The 22,344-nt window shown below is 36.0% G+C and overlaps 1 protein-coding gene across 1 annotated transcript in view; it reads left to right on the plus strand.

The window, feature by feature from the left end:
• The window catches only part of LOC107684517 (adhesion G-protein coupled receptor D1-like), a 29,574-nt gene extending 7,597 nt beyond the window's left edge, over nt 1-21,977 (plus strand). The window contains exons 4-15 of the mRNA XM_016480790.1: nt 9,774-9,847; nt 11,802-11,925; nt 15,119-15,222; nt 15,446-15,557; nt 16,713-16,866; nt 19,031-19,097; nt 19,201-19,267; nt 19,357-19,448; nt 19,528-19,654; nt 19,897-19,938; nt 20,205-20,297; nt 21,230-21,977. Of these exons, the coding sequence (XP_016336276.1) occupies nt 9,774-9,847; nt 11,802-11,925; nt 15,119-15,222; nt 15,446-15,557; nt 16,713-16,866; nt 19,031-19,097; nt 19,201-19,267; nt 19,357-19,448; nt 19,528-19,654; nt 19,897-19,938; nt 20,205-20,297; nt 21,230-21,325 (1,152 nt within the window). The 3' untranslated portion in view covers nt 21,326-21,977. The remainder of the gene's footprint in view (nt 1-9,773; nt 9,848-11,801; nt 11,926-15,118; nt 15,223-15,445; nt 15,558-16,712; nt 16,867-19,030; nt 19,098-19,200; nt 19,268-19,356; nt 19,449-19,527; nt 19,655-19,896; nt 19,939-20,204; nt 20,298-21,229) is intronic.
• The last annotated feature ends 367 nt before the right edge of the window (nt 21,978-22,344 follow it).

Genomic DNA, 22,344 nt, shown 5'->3' on the forward strand with positions numbered 1-22,344 from the left:
ATCTGTCACTGCATATGTGATGGAGTACAGTGATAAGACTGTTTAAGATAATGGTCTCTGTGTTGTGTTTTAGCCAATGTCTTGTTAGGTAGAATGATTCAACTACCGTTAAACATTAGTGAATTAAATATAAATTGTCTGTGGTTTTTTGGAGGTTGTCGCCGCTTCTCATGGGAAATTCCCCCTGTGATCAGAGCGAGATTTGTGTTGGTTTATTGCCTTTGAAATACACTGGAGATTTGCAAAGCTACATATTTTCAAAATCAACTGTTTAAGGAGTAGTTTGAATGACTAGTCAACTATTTGGTCTTAAGTAAGCCCTTTATAATAAAGTTAATTTAGGATCATGTTCAACAGACACCGTTCAGATGCATTTCTTTGCAATAAATGCTACCATGCAGTTTGGGGTCTGTAATTTTATTTATTTATTTATTATAATGTTTTTATTTGTTTCTTTTTAAAAATATTTTTTTTAAATGTTTCTTATGCTCACTAAGGCTGCATTTATTTTGATCAATAATGATCAAACTTTTTAGCAGTAGATATGAACACTAAATACAGCCATTACTGAAGTCTGACAAATATTGTTTTAATTGTAATTTATTGTTCAAGGCAGTGGATTTGTTACAAAACAGGTGCTTTGATGGCTATAGCTTGTCGTCTGGCAGTGGACTAGTTTACTCTTAATTGTTTAACAACCAACTTGTCCATTTGTAAATTTAAAGGAGATGAATATAGATGCAACTTTCCTTAAAATAGTGTCTCAATGTGTTTTGCGCTTTAAAGCGCTGCCACTAAAATATTAAAGCTAAGCAGTTGTTGGATGGCTAGTTAAACATCCTGACCCATCCATAAACTACAAAGACTGCAACCTAAGGAACAATCGAGAAACTAAAAGCAGCAATAACCTCATCTCATCTTTCCATCTCTTTTCTCCTTTTCTTCCCTCTCCACTCCTCACCTGTCTGGTCTCTCACTGGCACGAGGTGAACAAATGGAAAGAGTGATTTCATGAGGAATGCTGGCGATGCTCAGTGTCGAAATCAAGAGGATTAAAAAAAAGATTTCTGACAAGCTCTCCCTGCCTTTACAACCTAATAAAGCTTCAGCGGAGCAGACACGAAACAGAGACGCCACACATACTGAGCGCGAGCGTGCATCTGTCGCGCTGTGTGTGAACGTGTACTTGCACATATGTTTACACTAACCAAAGGCATTACTAGAGGCTGTTTATTCATTTTAATACAACGAAACTCCAAATTCGATGTGTATATGAAGTAGCCTGGACATTATTGGTGAATGGTACTGGACACAAAACCACATTCACATGAACACAGCACAATGGATGATCCATTGTGCTGTGTTCATGTGAATGCGGTTTTGTGTCCAGTAAAGATGTTTATGGGTGAATTACTGAACCGCGAGCAGTTTTTTGACCAGAAAGTATTTCCGCTGTGGTTCAGATATAATCACAGATTCACACAGCCCTAATGGCAATACAACTTGTAAAAAATCTCACCAATTCTGACACACATTTTGATGGATGACTGAGTACTTTTGTTGTCCACATAGTACAGTTGGGGTTTTTAAAGGTACAATAATGAGCAGTGCTCACCGCCAGACCATTTTTATAACTCGCACACCCAGTTCCTGTCTAAACTCACTCACTCAAGCGCCTGCTTACACACTCCCTCGCTCACACAATTTTCAATACCAACTTAAAGAGATTGCAGTCTGTCAGTCATATAATGGAAGTGAATGGGAATCACGACTTTGAGAGTCAAAAAGACATACACAAACAAAACCAAATTAAACCCTGCGGCTCGTGACAATACATTAATGTGTAAAGACACGAAACGATCGGTTTGTGTAAGAAACTGAACAGAATTTTATCGTTTTTTACCTCTGATTCACCACAATGTCCGAACTGTCCTGAGCGCGTTCTCAACAGCTGGCGTGTGACGCGTCTTCTTCTTCTTGCTTTACGGCAGATCGCAGACTTATAAGTGCATTACCGCCACCTTTCTCTCAAATGGACCATTGACACTCTATCTACAATCTCAATGACTGACAGACTGCAACAGTTTGAGTTCAAAATCTTCGTTTGTGTTCTACTGAAGAAACAAAGTCACCTACATCTTGGATGCCCTGGGGGTAAGCAGATAAACATCAGATTTTCATTTTTGGGAAATGAAATGAAATCTTATCACAATTATTTTTCATGTTGGTTTTAAAGACTGTTTTGCAAGTTACTGAGCAGTACAGCCAAACTAATTTCCCTATTTAAAAAATAAGAGACTATTTAGGCTAGGGGTGATTAGGCTAGTATTATTGTGAAATATTATTACAATTTAAAAGAACTGTTTTCTATTTTAATATACTTTTAAATGTAATTTATACCTGTGATGGAAGCTGAATTTTCAGCAGCCATTACTCCAGTCTTTAGTGTCACATGATCATGATCATGTTCTAATTTGCTGATTAAATGCTTAAAGGGATAGATCACCCAAAAATGCACTTTATTTAGCTTCAAAACCCCAACCACCATTCACCATTCATGCCATTATAAAGCTTGGAAGAGCCAGGAAATTTTTTTTAAATAACTCAGATTGTATTCATCTGAAAGAAGAAAGTCACACCTAGGATAGCTTGAAGGTGAGTAAATCATAGGGGAATTTTCATTTTTGGTTGAACTATCCCTTTTATATATATATATATATATATATATATATAAACAGCTGTGCTGCTTCATATTTTTGTGGAAATCACTCTTTCGCTCACTCGTTGATTAACTCGTTCGCTCCCTGACTCATTCATTCAATCTCACCTTCATTCACCTACTTACTCAATCATTGATTGCTCACCCACTCATTTATTCAAACACTCACTCAGTCACTCATTCTTCTCCAATCTTTCTTTGAATGTGTCTTTGAGTTGGTCTGGCATCCCCCTCTGTCTTTATTTCCCGTTCCTCTCTCATGCTTTCTCAGATGAATCAACATAGTCTATAGCAGATGGTCTGGCTCAAGCGATCCTGTTGTAGCCAACGGCTGCGGATTGTGTGGCCTCCTCCTTTTTTCCCTCTCCGTATCTCTCTCTTTCTTTCCCTTTGCCACTCTTGTACTCTAAAATGCCTGCAAATTTAGACTTTACACTGTTAGTTCAGCCTTGCCTTGTTACTCTAACAGTTAAATCTTGAAAAACAAGATAACTTATAGAAAACTTATAGAAAACAAGCTTGTGTTTCTTCAATATTATGATAGAAATACCACGAAGTTCTTAAAATGTCCCCACACGATCACCTGAGCACGTTCCACTGCATATTTAGCCTTGACTGGATCCAGGTTTTAGTGTTCCACAGAGGCTTCAACCATTTCCTAGCTTTTTCCAGAGATCCGGCGGACGTCCTACAACCGGCTGACCCCTCTGGGTTTCTGCTCTCACCACGCAGAGCTGGTGTTATACAGCCTCAGTCTCGCCCAACGTCAGCCGAGTCTCACCGCATGGATGTAGGGATATTTATAAAGATGCACGTGCACTTATTAACTTTTGAAATGTGCTCTCTCTTAAAGTATTTCTCGTGCTAATGATTCTGATTCTCATTCGTAGCTGACAAAAAACAAGACCTGTTACTCTTAACTTTTTAAATGACCCAAATCCATAAAGATTAAACCTTTTGTGGCAAAACAAAGGGAAAATGATTGAAAGTGGCATAGATAGGTCAAAATAACGATATTTTCATCAACGCAGTTGTTTTATTGCAGTATAACATACTATTACAGTATATATAACAGTGACTGTTTATGTCACTGTTTGTGGGCAGGAACTTTTCTCATGGATTATAGGCCATGATCAAGAATAGCCAAGTATAAAGCGATCACAATAGCATATATTGAAGCTAAATTTAGCTGTGTGGCATGGGCCTGATTGTGATTTTGTGAGAATCAGATTAAAGTTTGTAGTTAGCACTCCTATACAGTGATCCATGCTTACTTGGGTAACACTGGTTCAGATCTGGCTTGCGATATTTCCTGTTCCTGTCTCATTTCCAAGTTTTTGATGGAACAGATCTCTACATTTTCAGTGACTTTACAAGTACATTATTCTTTGTCTACAGAAGCAGCTGCTCTAAATTACAGCCCAGCCTGTTCATAGATGTATGTAATTACAGAGCCTGTGAATAGAACGGGAGAGACACCGAAAACCTACATTTACTTTTCACCATTTATCTTCTGTGTTAAGCTTGGACTACGCTCCTGTGGGATTTAAATTTAGCCCAGCCAGGCTTTATTTAGATTGAGCAGTTCTTTAAATATACCCAAGTGCAGTGCCATTAACCAGCATACCAACAGCAGCATGTTTCATATGGTGTGTAACAGGGTTTGGTCTCAATCAGAGAGAATGTGTGAGGAGATGTTTAGCAGGCCCTTCCCAACATGTGCTTTTGCGTATGTGTTTGAGGAAAAAAGAGAGACATTATGTGAATAAGAAGTATTTAAAAGCACAGTCCATCAAAAAATGTTATGCCAAACCTGAGTATTTACCTAATTTACTTTATTTAACTAATAAAAATCTTATTGATCCAGAAGAATTGTAAAATAGTATATGAGACATTTTGAACAGCTTTTTGGCTGCTTTTTTTGAGAGAACAGACCGCTATTTAACTGCTCTTTTAACACTTGGGAAATTCTGTAGGCTTGTTCTTGTGTTGCATAAATGAAATATAGACTTTATTGTACTGCTAGAGCTCAGTTTTTCCTTCAGTTAGTCAGTGGGTTAGTCATAAAAGTCAGGCATCAAGGGTACTGTCCCAAAAGTATAGACACAATACTCACACGTCTCTATCACACTGTCAGCCCTTCAGATTCCCACTGCTATTGCCTTTTTAAGGTAAAGTTATACATTTTGATGATATATGTATGCCTAAGGGCAGATGAGAACCCCAAACCTCTCATATTTAAAGCCGAAATGTTACGAAAGTGGCAGATATGGGAATGAAGTCAAATTAATCCAATCAAATTCAATAATTACGTTTATTTGAGTGCTTGAATAGGTCCGCAAGACTACAGAAGTCACAGTGCAATGAGAACTTTATTTTAAAAAAATATTTAATGTGCTGTTGTTTTAATTATTTTTTAAGTATTTGAATATCATATTATACTATGTACTGCTAGAATATTGCTGGTAATATTATTACCTATTATACACCACCGGTCAAAAGTTTGGGATCAATACGATTTTTTAAGAAGAAATTAATACTTTTATTCAGCGGCGATGCATTAAATTAATTAAAAGTGACAGTAAAATCATTTAAAATATTTCACAATATTTCTAATTTTAAATAAATGTTGTTCTTCTGAAAATTCTATTGATCAAAGAATCCTGAAAAAAGCTGTATGTACACAAAAATATTTAGCAGCAACATTTTGTTGTTCTGTTTTCCACATTTATAGTAATAAATGTTCCTTGAGCAGAAATCATTCTAGTATTTGAGCAGTTGCTGAAATTTCAGCTTTTTACCACAGGAATAAATTACATTTTAAAATCTAAAAAAATAGAAAAGAGTTAAGTAAGGGATAATCAACGGTTTGCCGTGCATTAAAGGATTTTAAATGCACGACGTGGAGGCCAAGAACCACCCGACGCGGTCGACTACCCGACTGCTTGAATGAATTATCGATCGAGAGAGAGATGACATTTGTGTGTGTGAATTACCTGCATCTGTGCGTCTCTCTCTGCAAACAAGGAAGCTGTTTAGTTACTTCGATTTTACCTCGTTGCTGAGGAAGATAATGGAACGATCTAGTATCTATGCTATTTTATTAATAAATGTCGCGGGGCAGCACCGGCAATAAGTTTCTGTGTGTGCGCAGCGCAATCTGCGATCTCCGACCTCTCTCCCTCTCACTGTGTGTGTGCGAGTAGTGTGTGTGTGTGCATCAATTAAAGCAGCGCATTAATATAGAACGTAGTGTTGTCACGGTACCAAAATTTCAGTATTCGGTACCAATACCAGTGAAAATCCACAGTTCTCGGTACCAATTTCGGTACCAAAGCAAAACACAAAAACATGCTAATTAAAAAATTTGACTATACTTTCATTTAATCCAAACTGTGTACATATTTAATTTTAAAGGGCTTTTGAAAACCTTCTAGAGTTATTCAGCCAAGAATAACAACTAACGTATGCTTAGCCACGCTTATGCTAACGATTAACTACTCTAATAACAGCGTTCATTTCAATCCGACATTCAAATTAAAATATTGAATAATATTCATAACAGAAGCGGTGTTTCCCACAGACTTGCACTCTATTTGTGGCAGCGTATAAATGCAAATTCATTCTCTGCCAGCAGGAGGTTTCCCCAGTAACGGCTGTAATCAGATAAGTGCTGCGCTCACAAACGCTGCTCAGGCATTACAGGCAAGATGAAATATCTTCATAATTCATATGAATCAAATATCTTCATAACATCCATAATTTCCTGAAGACAGTCGGTTTCCTTCAGAAATACAGTGATATAAAAAGACCCGCACCGGGTTTCGACTTTGACACAGTGCTCATGTTTATTCAACGAAGTCGAAGCCTTTTGGAAAATCTATTTGTGGCGGTCAGTTTTGATATTGTGGTGGGCCGCCACAAATAAATCAGTGTATGGGAAACACAATGAAACTTACCTGCTTGAACTTTCATTTGATCTGGGTGTCTGTCTTTAAAGTGTTTTGTTAGTTTGGTGTGTTTCCTCCTCTTGATGTCACCACGTCTCAGTGCTTTTATGAAGAGAGCGCATCTGCGCACCTTTCGGATAGCGCATCAGGAACCGGGTTGACCGGGTATTCGGTACCACCGGTACTTAAAAAAAAACCTGGTACAGTAACATTTTCATTTTTTAGTACCGACTTGGTACCGAAGTACCGGGTCTTTTGACAACACTAATAGAACGGTGATTAAACTGACTTGGAACTACCTGTGCATTAAACGGTTTTAATGCATACCTGCCAGCCAATCAGAATTGAGTATTCAGACAGACCATGGAATAAAATAATAGTATTTCACAATATTACTGCTTTACTGTATTTTTTTATCAAATAACTGCAGCCTTGGTGAGCATAAAAAAATAAAAAATCTTACCAACCCTAAACTTTTGAAAGGTAGTGTTAATGGTAGGGGTATTAATTATATATATTTATGTTAAATTATATGTGCATGTTTTAAAAAATAATCATGACCTAAGCCTTTGCCATGTTGTGATGTTAAGCACATCTGTGTACCTCCCACCCTCAAACGGTCCCCAGTGGATGGAGAGATCACTCACTTGGGTGTGAAGTGTGAGGAAGTTTGGCACCCACGTGAAGCTTTCAGGGGAACTTTGAAAAAGACCCAAATAGAGCAAAGCTGTGAGGTTGTTTTCTATTAACTTCTGGCACATTCTGGTGGAAGATGTCTCATATTTTGACAAAAGAGATGAGAGGCGGGTTAAATCAGAAACTATTTTACTCAATTATTGTGACTTTTGGTGATTTCGAAAAATTTTAACCGTATTAAACCAAATCCACAGGGCTCAACCCAGCTTACATGCCTTATGATCCTCGATTGTTGTCCAAAACCATCAGTTTCATCCAGAATGTTGATCCATATTCACATTATTGTCATTCTCCATATTCCTCTGAGCGACACACAGTACAGAGGCTTGCATACGCTTGGAATTAAACATCATCCAATCAGGAGAGAACCTGACGCACCAGTTGGCGATGTTGACCGTGTAAACCATTCCATCAGCATGACAGGGATGAGTGTTTTCTGCTTAATTATGAACACATGTCACTCAGGCTCTCTGAATAGACCTGATGTGTGATTACTCATCCTGCTGCCATCTGATAGGCCGGTGAGAATGATGTCATAGCAGCTGCCAAATACCCCAAGCACCCCCCAAAATCGAAGGTTACATAACATCTAGCCAACGTTTAACCCCTACGATGAGTTTTACCAGTACAGTTGTCAGTGGCTATACTCGAGGACTCCTACCAAACCTGTACAAGCTTGTGGTTCATTTCTCATTTAAAAAAAAACTCTACTTAATGACCTACCTGTGTTTTTGCGGGTATTTTAAGTGTGATTTCGTTCTTTCTGTCTTTAGATAGGTTAGAAAGGGAGCTCCTCCAATACTGCATGCTCTTTTGTAAGTCCTTTGTTGTTAATAAAGTGTTGGAGTCTTTTCACGCTTCTCTGGCAAGTGCCGAGCGCTGCGGGGCAGGGGGGAGCCGCAAACACCAAGCCAACTTCATCTGTGTTCATTTGACTGGAGAGAGAGAAAGAGACTTGCTGATGGAGCTGTAAAAATTACCTGCTTTTTTTAGTAATGAGATTTTGGCCTAGAGAGAGAGAGTGGGATGGCAATAGACTCTGAAAGAGAAGTGTAAGCGAGTGAAAGTGAGAAACTTTGGGGAGCGCAGAGGAGAACCGCACCCATAGCCGCTCTTCTCTGCTCAACACACAGCCTGTCTTGTCCCTGTCAGTATGGCTCAAACTTTCCATCTGCTCGCACTTAGACTTTTGTATTGTGGAATATTGTATTCTGACGCAAAACTGCCCTCAAAAATTTTTGCTCCGAAATTGCAAATTAATTGGTGTGTATATATATATATATATATCCACTTGTGGATATGCAGAAAAACCTGAAAAATAGTGGAAAATGTTTTAAACGATATGTTGTGATGGTGTCCTTTAAAATATACTGATAACCGCCATAATAACACAACAACAATATTATATTATTATATTATGTTATTATTATATTATTAGTTAAACCACCTTCTTAAATTAATTAAAAGGTTCCGTTTATAGCCATGTCTGCAAGAGAGATTTGGAAAATGCCACAAACTATGTTTATTCTGACCAAATAATTTGTCAGGGTTATTATAGTTAAAACTAAACTTAAAATAAAAACCATAATAAACATTAACTTAATATCAAATATTTAAAAACTCCAACTTCCTTCAACTATATAGTTGCCAACATAACATTTCTTATTTTCTATCTTAATGTACTAGAATAACTAAAAATAAAACTGAAACAAAAAATTAATAAAAACTATATACACACACATATTTTAAAATAAACACAATAACTAATATCACAACAACACAAAACAAAATTACCAAAACTTTAGCTAAAATTAAGATAAAATCACAAAATATAAAAATAAAAACTAATTCAAAATGTTACTGAAAACTGTAATAGTATCTTAAAAGTATCTGTCATTAGAAAGTGTCACGTTATCGTTTAACTTGTCATCCTGTGTGTTCCTCAACACTCACCACATTAATAATGATATCTTTATTGCTATCTGCTGTCAAACGCAGCCACAACTGGTTCACATTTTGAATGTTCAGGGTTGTTTTGTTCTCCCGATTCTCTCTGGATGATGTCCTAGAGGAAGTTTCCGAGCTGTTTCCGAACATCCTTCATCCACTTTACCAGCTCGTTTCCATTCCTGTCTGGAATATTGGGTCTGTTCTTTACTCCATCCTGATATACTCATTCATGCTGTCATGGATGTTCTGAGAGTCTGATTAATGAAAAGAAATGAAAAGCGTTCACGTTTCTGAGTGTATATATTTATTTGAAAGGACTGTGCGTGTATTTGTGAATGTTTTGAAATCTCACCTATTGATATATTCAGCAATATTGCACCACTGATACTGCAGCAGTCTGAGAAGGACTTTACTGTGTTACGACTGTGATGTTTACTGGGTTGTTCCCTGTCTTTCAGAGTAAAGAACAGCAGCTCCAGGCCTCAAACCAAAGTAATAAAGTGTTCCTGTTCTGCGCCTTCCTGGACTACAGGTGGGTTACACAGATTCAAATATGTATTTATGCACACAAATGTTGATTTATATTTATATAGCCAGAAATGTAATATTGCCCTTCATTCACAGAGTGACAGGCATTATGGGATGTCGTTTTGGTGCTTGTATGTTTTTTTCTTACTCGATATGATGTTAATATTCCAAATTTCTTGAACTATTAAAATCTGTTGTGCACTTTAAAAAATAAACTGATAACCACCATAATAACAAAATAACAATATGTAATTTAAATAATAACTATTTAAATCAAATATAAAGCCGAATATGATGGTGACTTCAGAGAATGTCTTTTTTTTTTACTGCAAATTATACTTTTTTTTCCTTATTGTTACTTCCAAAATACATACGAAAACTCAATGCATTTAATGCATTTTAACAGTACTTTAATATAAAAGTTTTATCCAATTAACAGTTTTTTGGTAGCTTTTTCTTACATACTTTTTCTGTTAAAACTATTAAGATTGCAGGGTGGGACTCATGTTTACATTTTTAGATATTTTTAAAACATCTTTCACTTTTTTTATGGTCTTTTATATTCCCAGCTTTCACCCTCAATGTCACTGTTCTCGGATATTTATGCAGTCCTTCCTGTATATTCTCTCTCGCCCATCTATCTCTCTCCATCTGTCATTTTTAGTGCCTCATTTCACATTTCCTGTTAAAGGAGTGGATCACTTCCACAACAAAAATTTACAGATAATGTACTCACCTCCTTGTCATCTAAGATGTTCATGTCTTTCTTTCTTCAGTCGTAAAGAAATTATCAGTTTTTTTTTACAATTTATATACTTTTTAACCTCAAACGCTCTTCTTGTCTAGCTCTGCGTGAACTCAGTTTTTTCCGGTTCATGACAGTTAGGATATATCGAAAAACTCCCATCTCATTTTCTCCTCCAACTTCAAAATTGTCCTACATCGCTGCAGAAGTACCGACCCAGTGTTTACAAAGTGAACATGCAAAGAAGGTCAAACGCCCTTTATAAAAAACAGTAAAACAGCGATGTAGGACGATTTTGAAGTTGGAGGAGAAAATGCCGTTTTTAGACCTTTGATGCTGCATTTAAACTGCATTTTGGAAGTTCAAACTATAGAAGTCCATTATATGGAGAGAAATTCTGAAATGTTTTCCTCAAAACATAATTTCTTTACGACTGAAGAAAGAAAGACATGAACATCTTGTATGACAAGGGGGAGAGTACATTATCTGTAAATTTTTGTTCTGGAAGTGAACTACTCCTTTAAAGCTTGTCAGGAAGTGCTTTAATATATCAATGTGTGTCTTATATTTATGTCCCACTGTAATCCCATTACCTATGTAAGGGCCAGAAATAGGTAACGGTTATACATTTAGCACATCTACATTGTGATTTCCAGCAATTTAAACATTTTCATTTTGACTATTTAAAGAATGGAATTTGCAGTCAGGTCATTTTTCTTGCAGTTTAAATCTTTCTGTCTTTCTTCCAATTCATCATTGAAACATGTCATTTAGAAATTATGAAAGTCTGTTTTTAATAAAAAAGCAATTTTATACTATAATATCTATGCCCGAAAAATCACTTAAAGCCAATAAACGAAGCCAATTTGCCAATTTGAAACCGAGCATGTTTGATTTGGAGTGAGAGCCTTTCCTCTTTTGTCTTCTCTATCTCTCATTCTTTGTCATGCTCGTCCGCTCTTTCTCCAATGAGGGCATTTAATAAATGACTGCATCTATAATGGAATGATGAAGCTGGAATATTTGCTCTCACTGAGATTAATTGGATCTTGCGTTAGTTTTGATTTAGTTTAGATCTGATTTGATTAATAACTCGCTGGTAATTCCATTAACACTGGGCGAGGGTGTGAATGTGTATGGTTTCAATATAAACAATGAACAACTCCAGCAACTGTAATGCTCAATTAAACTTGTATGTATGTGTGTGTTTCAGCTCCAAAGAGGGTGTGTGGTCCAACGAGGGGTGTGTGAGAGCTGATGGAAACCTGTCCTTCTCTATTTGCTTGTGTAACCATCTGACAAACTTCGCCATCCTTATGCAAGTGGTTCCCATGGAGGTGAGGCACTCTCAGTGTGACTCTGTCTGGTGCCAGTTTTATTTTGTGCTATAGATGAATTACCATTCGTCTTGCTGGCTTTGGCAAAATATTAAGTTAATTCAAATAATTAAAGAACTTTACAGCTCATTCTGTTTGTGTGTCTCTTTAGGTTTTACACAATTATGTCTACATGTTCCATGGAGAATTAAATTAATTGTTGTGACAGTAAAGTCATTTATGTTTCTATTTCAAATAAATGCTTTCCTTTTAGACTTTCTATAAATCCTTAGAATCCTGAAAAATATCTATTTAAAAATCTTACTGACCCCAAACTTTTGAACGGATGTGTATATACTTTTCGTTTTTTTTTTTTTTTTTACAGTTTTGCAAACTTAGGAATAACGCATTTTACAGCTTAGTTGCTTTCATCAGTATTGATTCTGCAAAGTTTCACCATGAGAGCCCCATTTTAAGATTCCGTTTCAAGTAAAACAAGCATTCAGCTTTAAAAAAACACATCTTGAGACCTCTGTGATTTTCTCCATTTTATCAGGCTTCATCTATCTGTTATGAATGCAAGAATGCATTCTGTCTGAATGAAAGCATGCAATTTCCTCACTGCTGTTATTTATAACTTTGATGCAAATAAGAGAACTGAATCCTGCTTTACAGAGATATGCACAAGCAGACATCTTTGCATATTCACCGTTTGTGGCAAAAGAGCATAATTTCTTTGAAATAGAAATCTTTTGTAACAATAGTAATCGCTCGTAATCCTTGTTGAATAAAATTATATCATTATATTTCTTAAAAAAAATCATACTGACCCCACTCTTGGACAGTAGTGTAAGTCTAACCTATAAATGTTATGCTCAAAAAAATATTTAAAAAATGTACCATGTTTCCTGTGTTTTTTTCTCATGAGATGAATTATCTAATTTTACAGCCCCCATATTGCAATGTTATTCTAATCAGTAAACCACTCATTTACTCATTCGGTCTGACTAGCGAAGCTTATGTAAGCTGTAGATGTCCAGAAATATGGACATATAATACAAAACTGGCAGCGAACCCTGACATTAGTGGAATTTCTCAAGATTCCTTGATTGAGCATGTAGGTCATTTCCCAGGAGGGATCTCTGAAAACACCAAGGCACTGCGATGAATGCGATGCTAACTGTGTTTCTCGTCTTCAGCGAGCCAGCAGCATGCAGGGTTTGATGTTTTGATTGGCCGAGACTCTCAGTAAATCAGCAGCGGAGCTTTAAGCGAGAAGACAGTTTGGACGTAGTTAAGACACTTCTCCAAGGGTGACGTGCTGGATTTTGTTTCTAGTTCATTCGAAACCTGTCGTTGTGTGTGAAAGCGTCTTGACTCACAGTGTGGCTGTGTGGGTCGAGGACTGTGGCCTGGGTTTGGGGCGGACAGATGGATTGTCATTTGTCAGAGAAAGCTTGTAAATAACATCTGCCTTTTGAAATACTGAACGACAGGCACAGCTTGATATTTGGGTAACCCTTGTCCTGTTGATTTATTTAAAGAAAGCTGAAGAGTGAATTTAACTCAGGCTAAAGACCCTGTCAGCAACAACTACTCGCTAAGTAGGGGCATGTTTGTGAAGATGAGAGACATATTGCTTCACACAAAGGCAGATTGCCTTTTTGAGATTCGTGCACGAGCCAAACCGAGGCACCCAGGTGCAGCTTGGCTCTTCTGCGTCGATCATCTGCATGTGTTTGTTGAGAAAATCTGTCCTCGCTCGGTCATATAATCATCTCCTCTGGAGCTTTGATGCTAATGCCCGCCTCTGCCGGGGCCTCAATTAGCAGCTCACCTCAATACATCAAGCCTGGAGGAAATCGTGCTTTCTCCACCGCTCCGCAGATCCTCGATATTCTGGGCCCACGATAATCACAAGGCATGAAGCGGAGTTAATGTACAATCGAACCCACGCACGGAAATAGAATTACTATTAACAATACAGCTCTATATTCTGACGGATGTTCAGGAATAAATCTGTTCACTCTTCACCAACAGATGCTTATAAGGTGTAGCATGCTATCTAGCACGTATCAAGTCATGATTACAGCAAATGAGGCTCCATAATGTCAAATTTTGATGTTTTGAGGTGGTTAATACCAGATCATCAGTTGTAGAAGTACAGAATGAGACGTTTTCAATGCTTAGTTACGATAAAAGCGATAAATTCATTTTCGATTTTAGCTTAATTTTCTCATTTTTAGTAGTGATGTTTTTTGTTTGATTTTTCATTGTTTTTGAAGGAAGTTTCTTACGCTCATCAAGGCTGCATTTATTTGTTCGAAATACAGTAAAAACAATAATTTTGAGAAATATTACAATTTAAAAGAAGTATTCTATTGTAATTATTTAAAAATGTCATTACTCCAGTCTTCAGTGTCTCATGATCCTTCAGAAATCATTCTAATATGCTGATTTGCTGCTTGAGAAACATTTCTTCTGTTTATCAATGTTGAAAATAGTTGTGCTGATAAATATTTTTTTATAAAAACTGCAATACATTCTTTGATGAATAGAAAGTTCAATACGACAGCATTTGAAATAGAAATCTTTTGTAACATTGTAAATGTCTTTACTGTCACTTTTGATCAATTTAATGCATAATTTCTGAATAAAAGTATTAATTTCCTTAAATAAATATATTACTGACCCAAATCTTTTGAATAGTATCATATAACAGGTTCTAGAAAAGAGAAATATTGAGGATTCATGTGTAGAGAGACCGAATGTAGAGATATTTTTATACATAAAGCAAGCCTGGGGCTGTTACTGTTCATCTTTTCTCAACCGACGGTCTACCATGTCTGTGAATAGTTAGTTCTCTCTCTCTCTCTCTCTCTCTATATATATATATATATATATATATATAAACAACTTGTTCCAAGAAATTATTTAATTGATTGTCAGACTCGTGCAGGTTTGTTCTGATGAAATGATCTTGAAATTGTCAAGTCATTTAATATTATGCGACCATCAATCCCAGTACAGCTGGTCATCGCTAACCTTTGACTTAACAATCAGTGGATTGTTGCTGTGGTATTCAGTGTTTCTTATTTGTAGTAACGTCTGGGGTTTTCAACACATTTAACCCTCTTCAGTGCTGTAAACTAAACCAACTTCAGCCATTTTCATCATCTCATTGCCTGAGCTGTCATGTTTGTCTCCACCTCAGCTCTCAAAGGCCCACCATGTGGCGCTGTCCACCATTAGCTACATCGGCTGCTCTATCTCTATTTTCTGTCTGGCAATTACACTGGTCACCTTTGCTGTCCTGTCGTAAGTATCCCACAATGCTCTGAGAACATGCAGGATTTTAATCTACTATTTAAATATGGTCAAAAAAGTTTTATTCACATGGCTAAACTTCTCATTTCCATTTATTAAATATAATAACTTGCCATTTCAATTAATTAAACACTAAAAGCGTTTAATGTTTCTGCACCATTACTATTACAAATGTATCTGTTTTTTTTTGTTGTTTTTTTTTCTGTCCATACAGGTCTGTTAGCACCATCCGTAATCAGCGTTACCATATTCATGCAAACTTGGCATTTGCAATCTTAGTCGCTCAAATCCTTCTGCTCATCAGTTTCCGCTTCAATCCCGGCACGGTGAGTCCATCTAACACTCATCTTAAATCAGTGATTCTCAGCCGTTTTGACTCGAAGGCCCTCCGTAGTCCAACACAATAACAGATAACATAATAAGAAGAGCTGTATGTTCTTCAACTACAAATACTAGTTATATAGGGAAAATAAAAAGAAATTTGATTTCATTGTTTTTTTTTGTTTGTTTTTTTAGAATTTGCATTTAGATTATTTTAATATATTAATAATAATTTCTTAATTTATATACTTTTAAGTCATCCCTGTTATATTATTTTAGTATTATTTATATACTATTAGCTTTTTATTAATAATTTGAATTGGCTTTTATTAATTTTTTTATACTCTCCATTTTCATTTTCATTTTAGTTACATTTTTAGTCCGTTTTGTTATGTGCATTTGACTGTTAATCAGATGTTACTAATCAGGTTTAATTTAGTTTTATTTGCGTTTTAGTTCAGTTGTAGTTTTTATTTATTTTATTTCTTGTTAGTAATTTTAGTGCTTCGACTTGTTGCATTGGCAACTAACTGGAAAAAAGTTTAGGTTTTCCATCTAATATTTATATTTATTTTATTTCAGCTTTATTTTAATTAACAAAAATGTTTTCGTTCAGAAATAATAATTAACAAAAATTGTTTTAGTTTTAGTTAATGATAATAACCCTGATTAAGTCATCCTTGTTAAGAGCCACTGTAGAGCACAGTTCTGCATTAAAAACAGCAGTGAAAAAAATGTATTAACTAAAATTCAAATGAGAGTATCCACACACAAATATTGTTGGAAGATGCTTGCTTATGAAATGTTCGAATTAAATCAACATCTCATTTACAATATGTGATTGTGTCTGATGTCTATGGTGATTATCGTATCGTCATCAGTATCAGAAACAGCATGTTGTCATTACATAAAGAAATCTAATAAGGTGGAAAGAGCCAATGACTTCATTTGATACTTCATTAATTTGATTGTGCTTCCTCTGTCTGAGGACTTGGCTGAAATCTTGCTATGGTAATGTCAGTGTTGAGATTGCTGAGCTCAACCACTCTGTCGCCCATATGTTTATTTTAACAACATGTGTTACATTAGCTAAGATTCACAAAGTAGATCAGTTTTCGGAGCAGTGTATTTTGTCTATACGCTTGTCCTCTCTCTCCCAGCTCCCGTGTAAGATCATGGCTGTATTGCTGCATTTCTTCTTCCTGTGTGCGTTCGGCTGGATGCTGGTGGAAGGGTTGCATCTCTACAGCATGGTGGTCAAAGTGTTTGGGTCAGAGGGCAGCAAGCACTTTTATTACTATGCAATCGGATGGGGTGAGTACAACATCTTGCAGACTGGTTCTGAGCGCTAGGTGTGGAGAATGCAGCAGACCACCACAATCTGACATACTTTATTGGCATTCTGTAGCGTCACTGTGATTCAGACACCAGAATCAGCTTTTTATATACAACGCATTTGAATCTATGCCCAGTTTTAACACTCTTCTCAATCATTTGACCATCGTTTGATGAATAACTAAAATGTACACAATTGTCTCTTTCAAAAGATATTTTATTTACCAACTGCTTTGTGTAAATAGTATTAATGCACTAGACAGGTACTGATGAGTTTTATGAATAAGATGTATGCATAATAAGAAGAATTGACATATAAAGGAAGAGCTTGAGCTGAAAAGACAATCTTATTCACTAACTGTGCGTATGCACGAATTTGTGAAATTTGCACACAAACATTTTCATAAACAAATCATGGTTCACTGATAGCTTTTATATTAAATTATTCCACATTTAGGAAAAAATGTACAAATAACTGGAGCTACACGTACACAAAAATCACATACTCTGGTTGGCCTTATAATCGGAAAGCCCTTATATTGAGATTGTTTGGTTGTGTTTTATGCAAATTTCTCTTTTGAAATACTCCAAATTCATAGTTATTAGAACAAGGTTATAAACAAATTCATGTGCTTACTCGTTTTACGTGGACATTTTTTGGTTGGAAAAGATTTTTGAATGAGATAAGGTTCTTTTTGAAGATGCAGGTTTTTGCACTGAAATATCACAGATACAGTGACCCTTTTTGGTGAATTCATCCCTGTGTATACACACACATTCATATAAACTACACACTCCATCACACACAGACATGCTTGAACTGACTTACAAAATCACACATGCTGAGAAGAAAAACATCAGGTCAGTTTCATTTGCCTTAAACGACCCAATTCAGCGTAATGCGCAAACCCAAGAGAGTCAGATGAGGTTGTCCCATGGCAGGCATTAGCGCTGAGAGAGATCAGCCTCCTCCCTCAGCCGTCACTGATGTGGCAGTGTTGTAGAAAAGGGGAGGAAAAGAAGACATTTGTTCATTACAGTCTGTCTGAGATGTCAGTAGATTAAAAGACATTAAATCTTAGCAGAGTCTTTAGTGGGTCAACACTAATGATGCTGTCAGTGTTATTAATTGACCTGATCTCAAATGTGCATATGTGATAATAGACATCTTTCACTCTATTGGGAACAGTTTATAATCAGCCTTTTGTTTTTAGTTGTTCACATAAAATGACATTGCCAGAAGGAGGCCTTGAAATAAATCAATATACACTTTTATTAGAACATGCAAAGTTGGCATTATGAAAACGGAAGGTGTTTTCCATTATTACATATGATAAAGTGTTGAATAAATAGACATGTTTATTTGTATCCATAGTGACACGGGTGATAGGCTCAGTGTGTATGAAGAAAACAGGCTTTGTTAGACTTAAGTCATTACTTCAGACTGAAGTCTACTCCCTTTCTAAAAGCCTCTGGCACAGCCAGACTGCTCTTTATTTATGGTGGCATGAAACAACCGGCTACAGTCCAAAAGTTCTTATTTTAGTTCCTACGACATAATCTGAAAACTTCTACGCTAGGTTTTACAACAAGGTATTTTTAGCTCCAATAACGTTCCAGGTTTTTTCCCACAAACATTTGTCTTTTAGCACGTCATTCACATATAACAAAAACATATGGTGAGAGGGAGAGAGGGATTTGACAACGTTACTAAGCTATAAACTCTTTGTACTATACAGTATATAGTATATATTGTGAATTATTACAATTTAAAATAGCTGTTTTCTATTTGAATATATTTTCAAATGTAATTTATTCTTGTGATGGCAAAGCTGAATTTTCAGAATCATTGCTCCAGTCTTCAGTGTCACATGATCTTTCAGAAATCATTCTGAATATGCTGATTTGGTGCTTAGTAAACATTTTATTATCATTATCAATGTTGAAAACAGTGCAGTTTATTTAAAATAGAAATCTTTTGTAACAAAGTAAAAGCCTGTCACTTTCGATGAATTTAATGCGTCCTTGCTGAATAACGGTATATTGATTAATTTATTTATTTTCAAATTTCAAGCACTGCTATCACTGCATGAAATTGTTACTTCTGAAACCTCTCTCTAAAACTGTTCACATCTTTACTCAGGATGTCCTTTTGTCATATGTGTGGTGTCTATGACCTCGTCACTAAACAGCTATGGAGAGGATGGCAAGTAAGTTACCATGACAACACCATGGGCCATGACATGGTAAACAGATGTCCAGTTTGAAGAGAAAAGGTGATTTGTCCCTCTTGTTTTGTCTTTCCTGTATTAGTTGCTGGCTGTCTCTGAAGAATGGGGCGATTTGGGCTTTTGTAGCCCCTGCCCTGTTTGTAATAATGGTAAGCAGCTGTTAATGAGGTGTGTTAAATGCACTACATTAGGTGAGCATGAAAGGAACACTTGTAATGTTGTAATCTCTGCCGTCCAGGTGAACATTGGCATTTTGATAGCTGTGACACGGATCATATCCAGGATCAGCGCTGAGAACTATAAGGTTCACGGAGACGCCAACTCTGTTAAGTGAGTTTATCTGCTATCATGATTGTAATATCGGCCATCATGCGTTTGCTTTTTTTCATACGCGTGTTTGTCTTTCTAGGCTTACGACTAAAGCAGTGGCGGTACTCTTGCCCATCCTGGGCATATCGTGGATCTTTGGGGTTCTGGCGGTGAACGACCACTCCCTGCTTTTCCAGTACATGTTTGCAGTGTTTAACTCACTACAGGTCAGGCATCACTAGTGTGTCACACAACAATTTCACCAGCAACCTGATTGATTTTCACACGGTTTACAGCCTCCAAAGTCAATAGCGCCTTCGCCAAACAATGACAGCTTTAAAAAAATATGGGACATAATTTTTGAAATGACTTTAGGCCTGGACTGACTTGTAAGAACTTTTGCAGATGAGAATTGGAGTGCTTTCACAACATTTAGTGTTATCTGTTGTTTTTCTTTTATTCCTCAAAGGGGTTCTTCATATTCCTGTTTCACTGTCTGTTAAACTCTGAGGTAAGAGTGTGTTTGTGCAGCTGTGTCAGAAGTCTGTGCTGTATGTCAGGGGAAAATGTCTGACGTAGCCGCAGTAAACAGTACACTGGTGTAAATAATAAGAGTTAAAGTGTGATCGCCATCTAGTGATGTTAATTTGATACTGCATTACGTGCATGCACTTATAGAGAGACACTTTCAAACTATTACGATCTCCTTAAAACCAAAGCAAATGTGTCAATCATGATGTTTGTTAACAGATTTCATGTCTTGTTACTGCTCTACAGGTGAGGGCTGCTTTCAAACACAAAACTAAAGTGTGGACTTTAACCAGCAGCTCAATCCGCAACATCAATGTCAAACCTTTCAACTCAGACATAGTGAGTAATTCCAGTTCTTTTCATTTTTACATTCATATTGCTCATGACCAGTGAATTTAAACACACACTTGTGAAAATGAATGTCATGAATGTTTTTTTAAAGAATTACATAAAATGGACACTTAATTGCATGTTATGCACAATTAAATAAAACACATAATAGCTTAATTATAACAGTTTAAGTTTGGATAGTGCACTTTCACGTCTAGGTTCAGAAATGGGGGTGACGCTTAAGGGGTTCAATTTATATTAAATCCAGTTGAATTTAAGACTGTATTTTTTGTATTTTTGACTCACTGAAGTAGAACTTGAGTTAATCTTTTTTTTTATTTTTTTTTTATATAATTACTTCTGTTGTATTTGAAATGTCGATAAAGTGTACTGCCAAATGTACTGACAAGCATTTATGGTAAACTAAAATATACTTTAATGTCATTCCTAATAAAACTTGTATTGTGTATTTAAATATATTTGTAATTGCTCATTTGTAATAATGAAGTTGCAATTTAGAACATGTAAAAACTAACTTTAATTATAATATCAAATAACACACTACCGTACACTATAATCAAGTACTTTACAAGTGCTTAAGTATGTTAGTCAGCTACTTTTTAAAGCATGACGAAAGATTATGAGTAATACGAGTACTTTAAAGTAAAACCTTTCATTTTACATTATTACACAGTACACTTTTGTACTTAAGAAGTAAAAGTGTACTTAAGTGTGTTAAGAAATATTCATGAAAGTATACTCTAAGTACACTTAAGTGGCCTTTTCAATCATTATATTAACTGCAAGTAAAGTATTTTTAAAATGTATTTTTATTTTATTTTTTTAAGATTTGAAGTACACTACAAGTTACAGTTAAGCACACTTCTTTTTCACCGGGGTTTTGGAACCCAAGCCTGTATTAATCTGGTTTTCTTTCACAGATGAACGGCCACAAGGGCGGTGTGACTCCCACAAAGATGAACACATGGGACAAAAGCACCAACTCAGCCAACCGCATAGATTTATCAGCGGTATAATGGCTTCTGGTCCAAAGAGAGCAAGAGGACAGCAGCATAGCATTTCTTGTAGAACATGTGCCTTTCTATATCACATTTTATATGGACTCCAAATGATGAAATGGCTAAAAACACTTGCAGCTCATTGTAGAATAGTTAACTCACAACACCGAGCTCTCTGATGTAATTTCCTCCTGCTGATGATCTCTCTAATACAAACATAGGATGAAGACACACAGCCCATTGTTGGGATGACTTTTTGATCGTTTGCTAATAATGTGGTCTGCTAAGGAATCTGAGTTCAAGAAAACACACTAACTCTCACAGACAGGAGACTCTCCTGAGATACAGTACCTGTGCTGTAACTGTTTGCTTGCTTTGATATTTTGAATAACACACTAGACCTGTGCTACATTTGGACCACTGTTTAGCCGTCCTTTAAACAGAGGAATCATCACGTACAAGTCTGGAGTGTCTCAACTTTAATAAGAACGCTTCTTTGCAACCGGCCTGAGTGAAGTAGCAGCTTCTATTAATTTTTGTCCATCTGCCCATCTACTATGGCTTTAAATTAGACCTGGAAGAGAAGTACAATACTGGCGAAAATCTCTGGAGTTCTTCCTCATTATTGTGATGGTTTTCTCTTTTTTAATGTAGTATTGTAAATGGCACTTGTTTTTAACCAAATTATTGGTTAATTTTAATTTTTATTATTTTTTTACAAGAGGTCAATGAAATATTGATGGTCAATCTCAGAAGGTCATTTAGAATATTGCACAACTTTATAGTGTATATATATATATATATATATATGAATGTTACTTTTTAAACAGGATGCGGATGAGATATAGATAAATAATGTTTTTGGTGATTAACAAATGACTTAATAAATTATGTTAATAAATACTAATATTAATTATTAAAATAACATGATATGAAACAAACACATTCAATTTTTATACTATAATAAATATGGCTTTGTTATGTCATTTAAATATTTTTGATGCTGTTGAGAAGGTCAAGACCTCTGAAGTGGGTCA

The sequence above is a fragment of the Sinocyclocheilus anshuiensis genome, unplaced genomic scaffold (assembly GCF_001515605.1).
Source record: "Sinocyclocheilus anshuiensis isolate Anshui unplaced genomic scaffold, SAMN03320099.WGS_v1.1 scaffold1, whole genome shotgun sequence".
Classification (NCBI taxonomy): Eukaryota; Metazoa; Chordata; class Actinopteri; order Cypriniformes; family Cyprinidae; genus Sinocyclocheilus; species Sinocyclocheilus anshuiensis.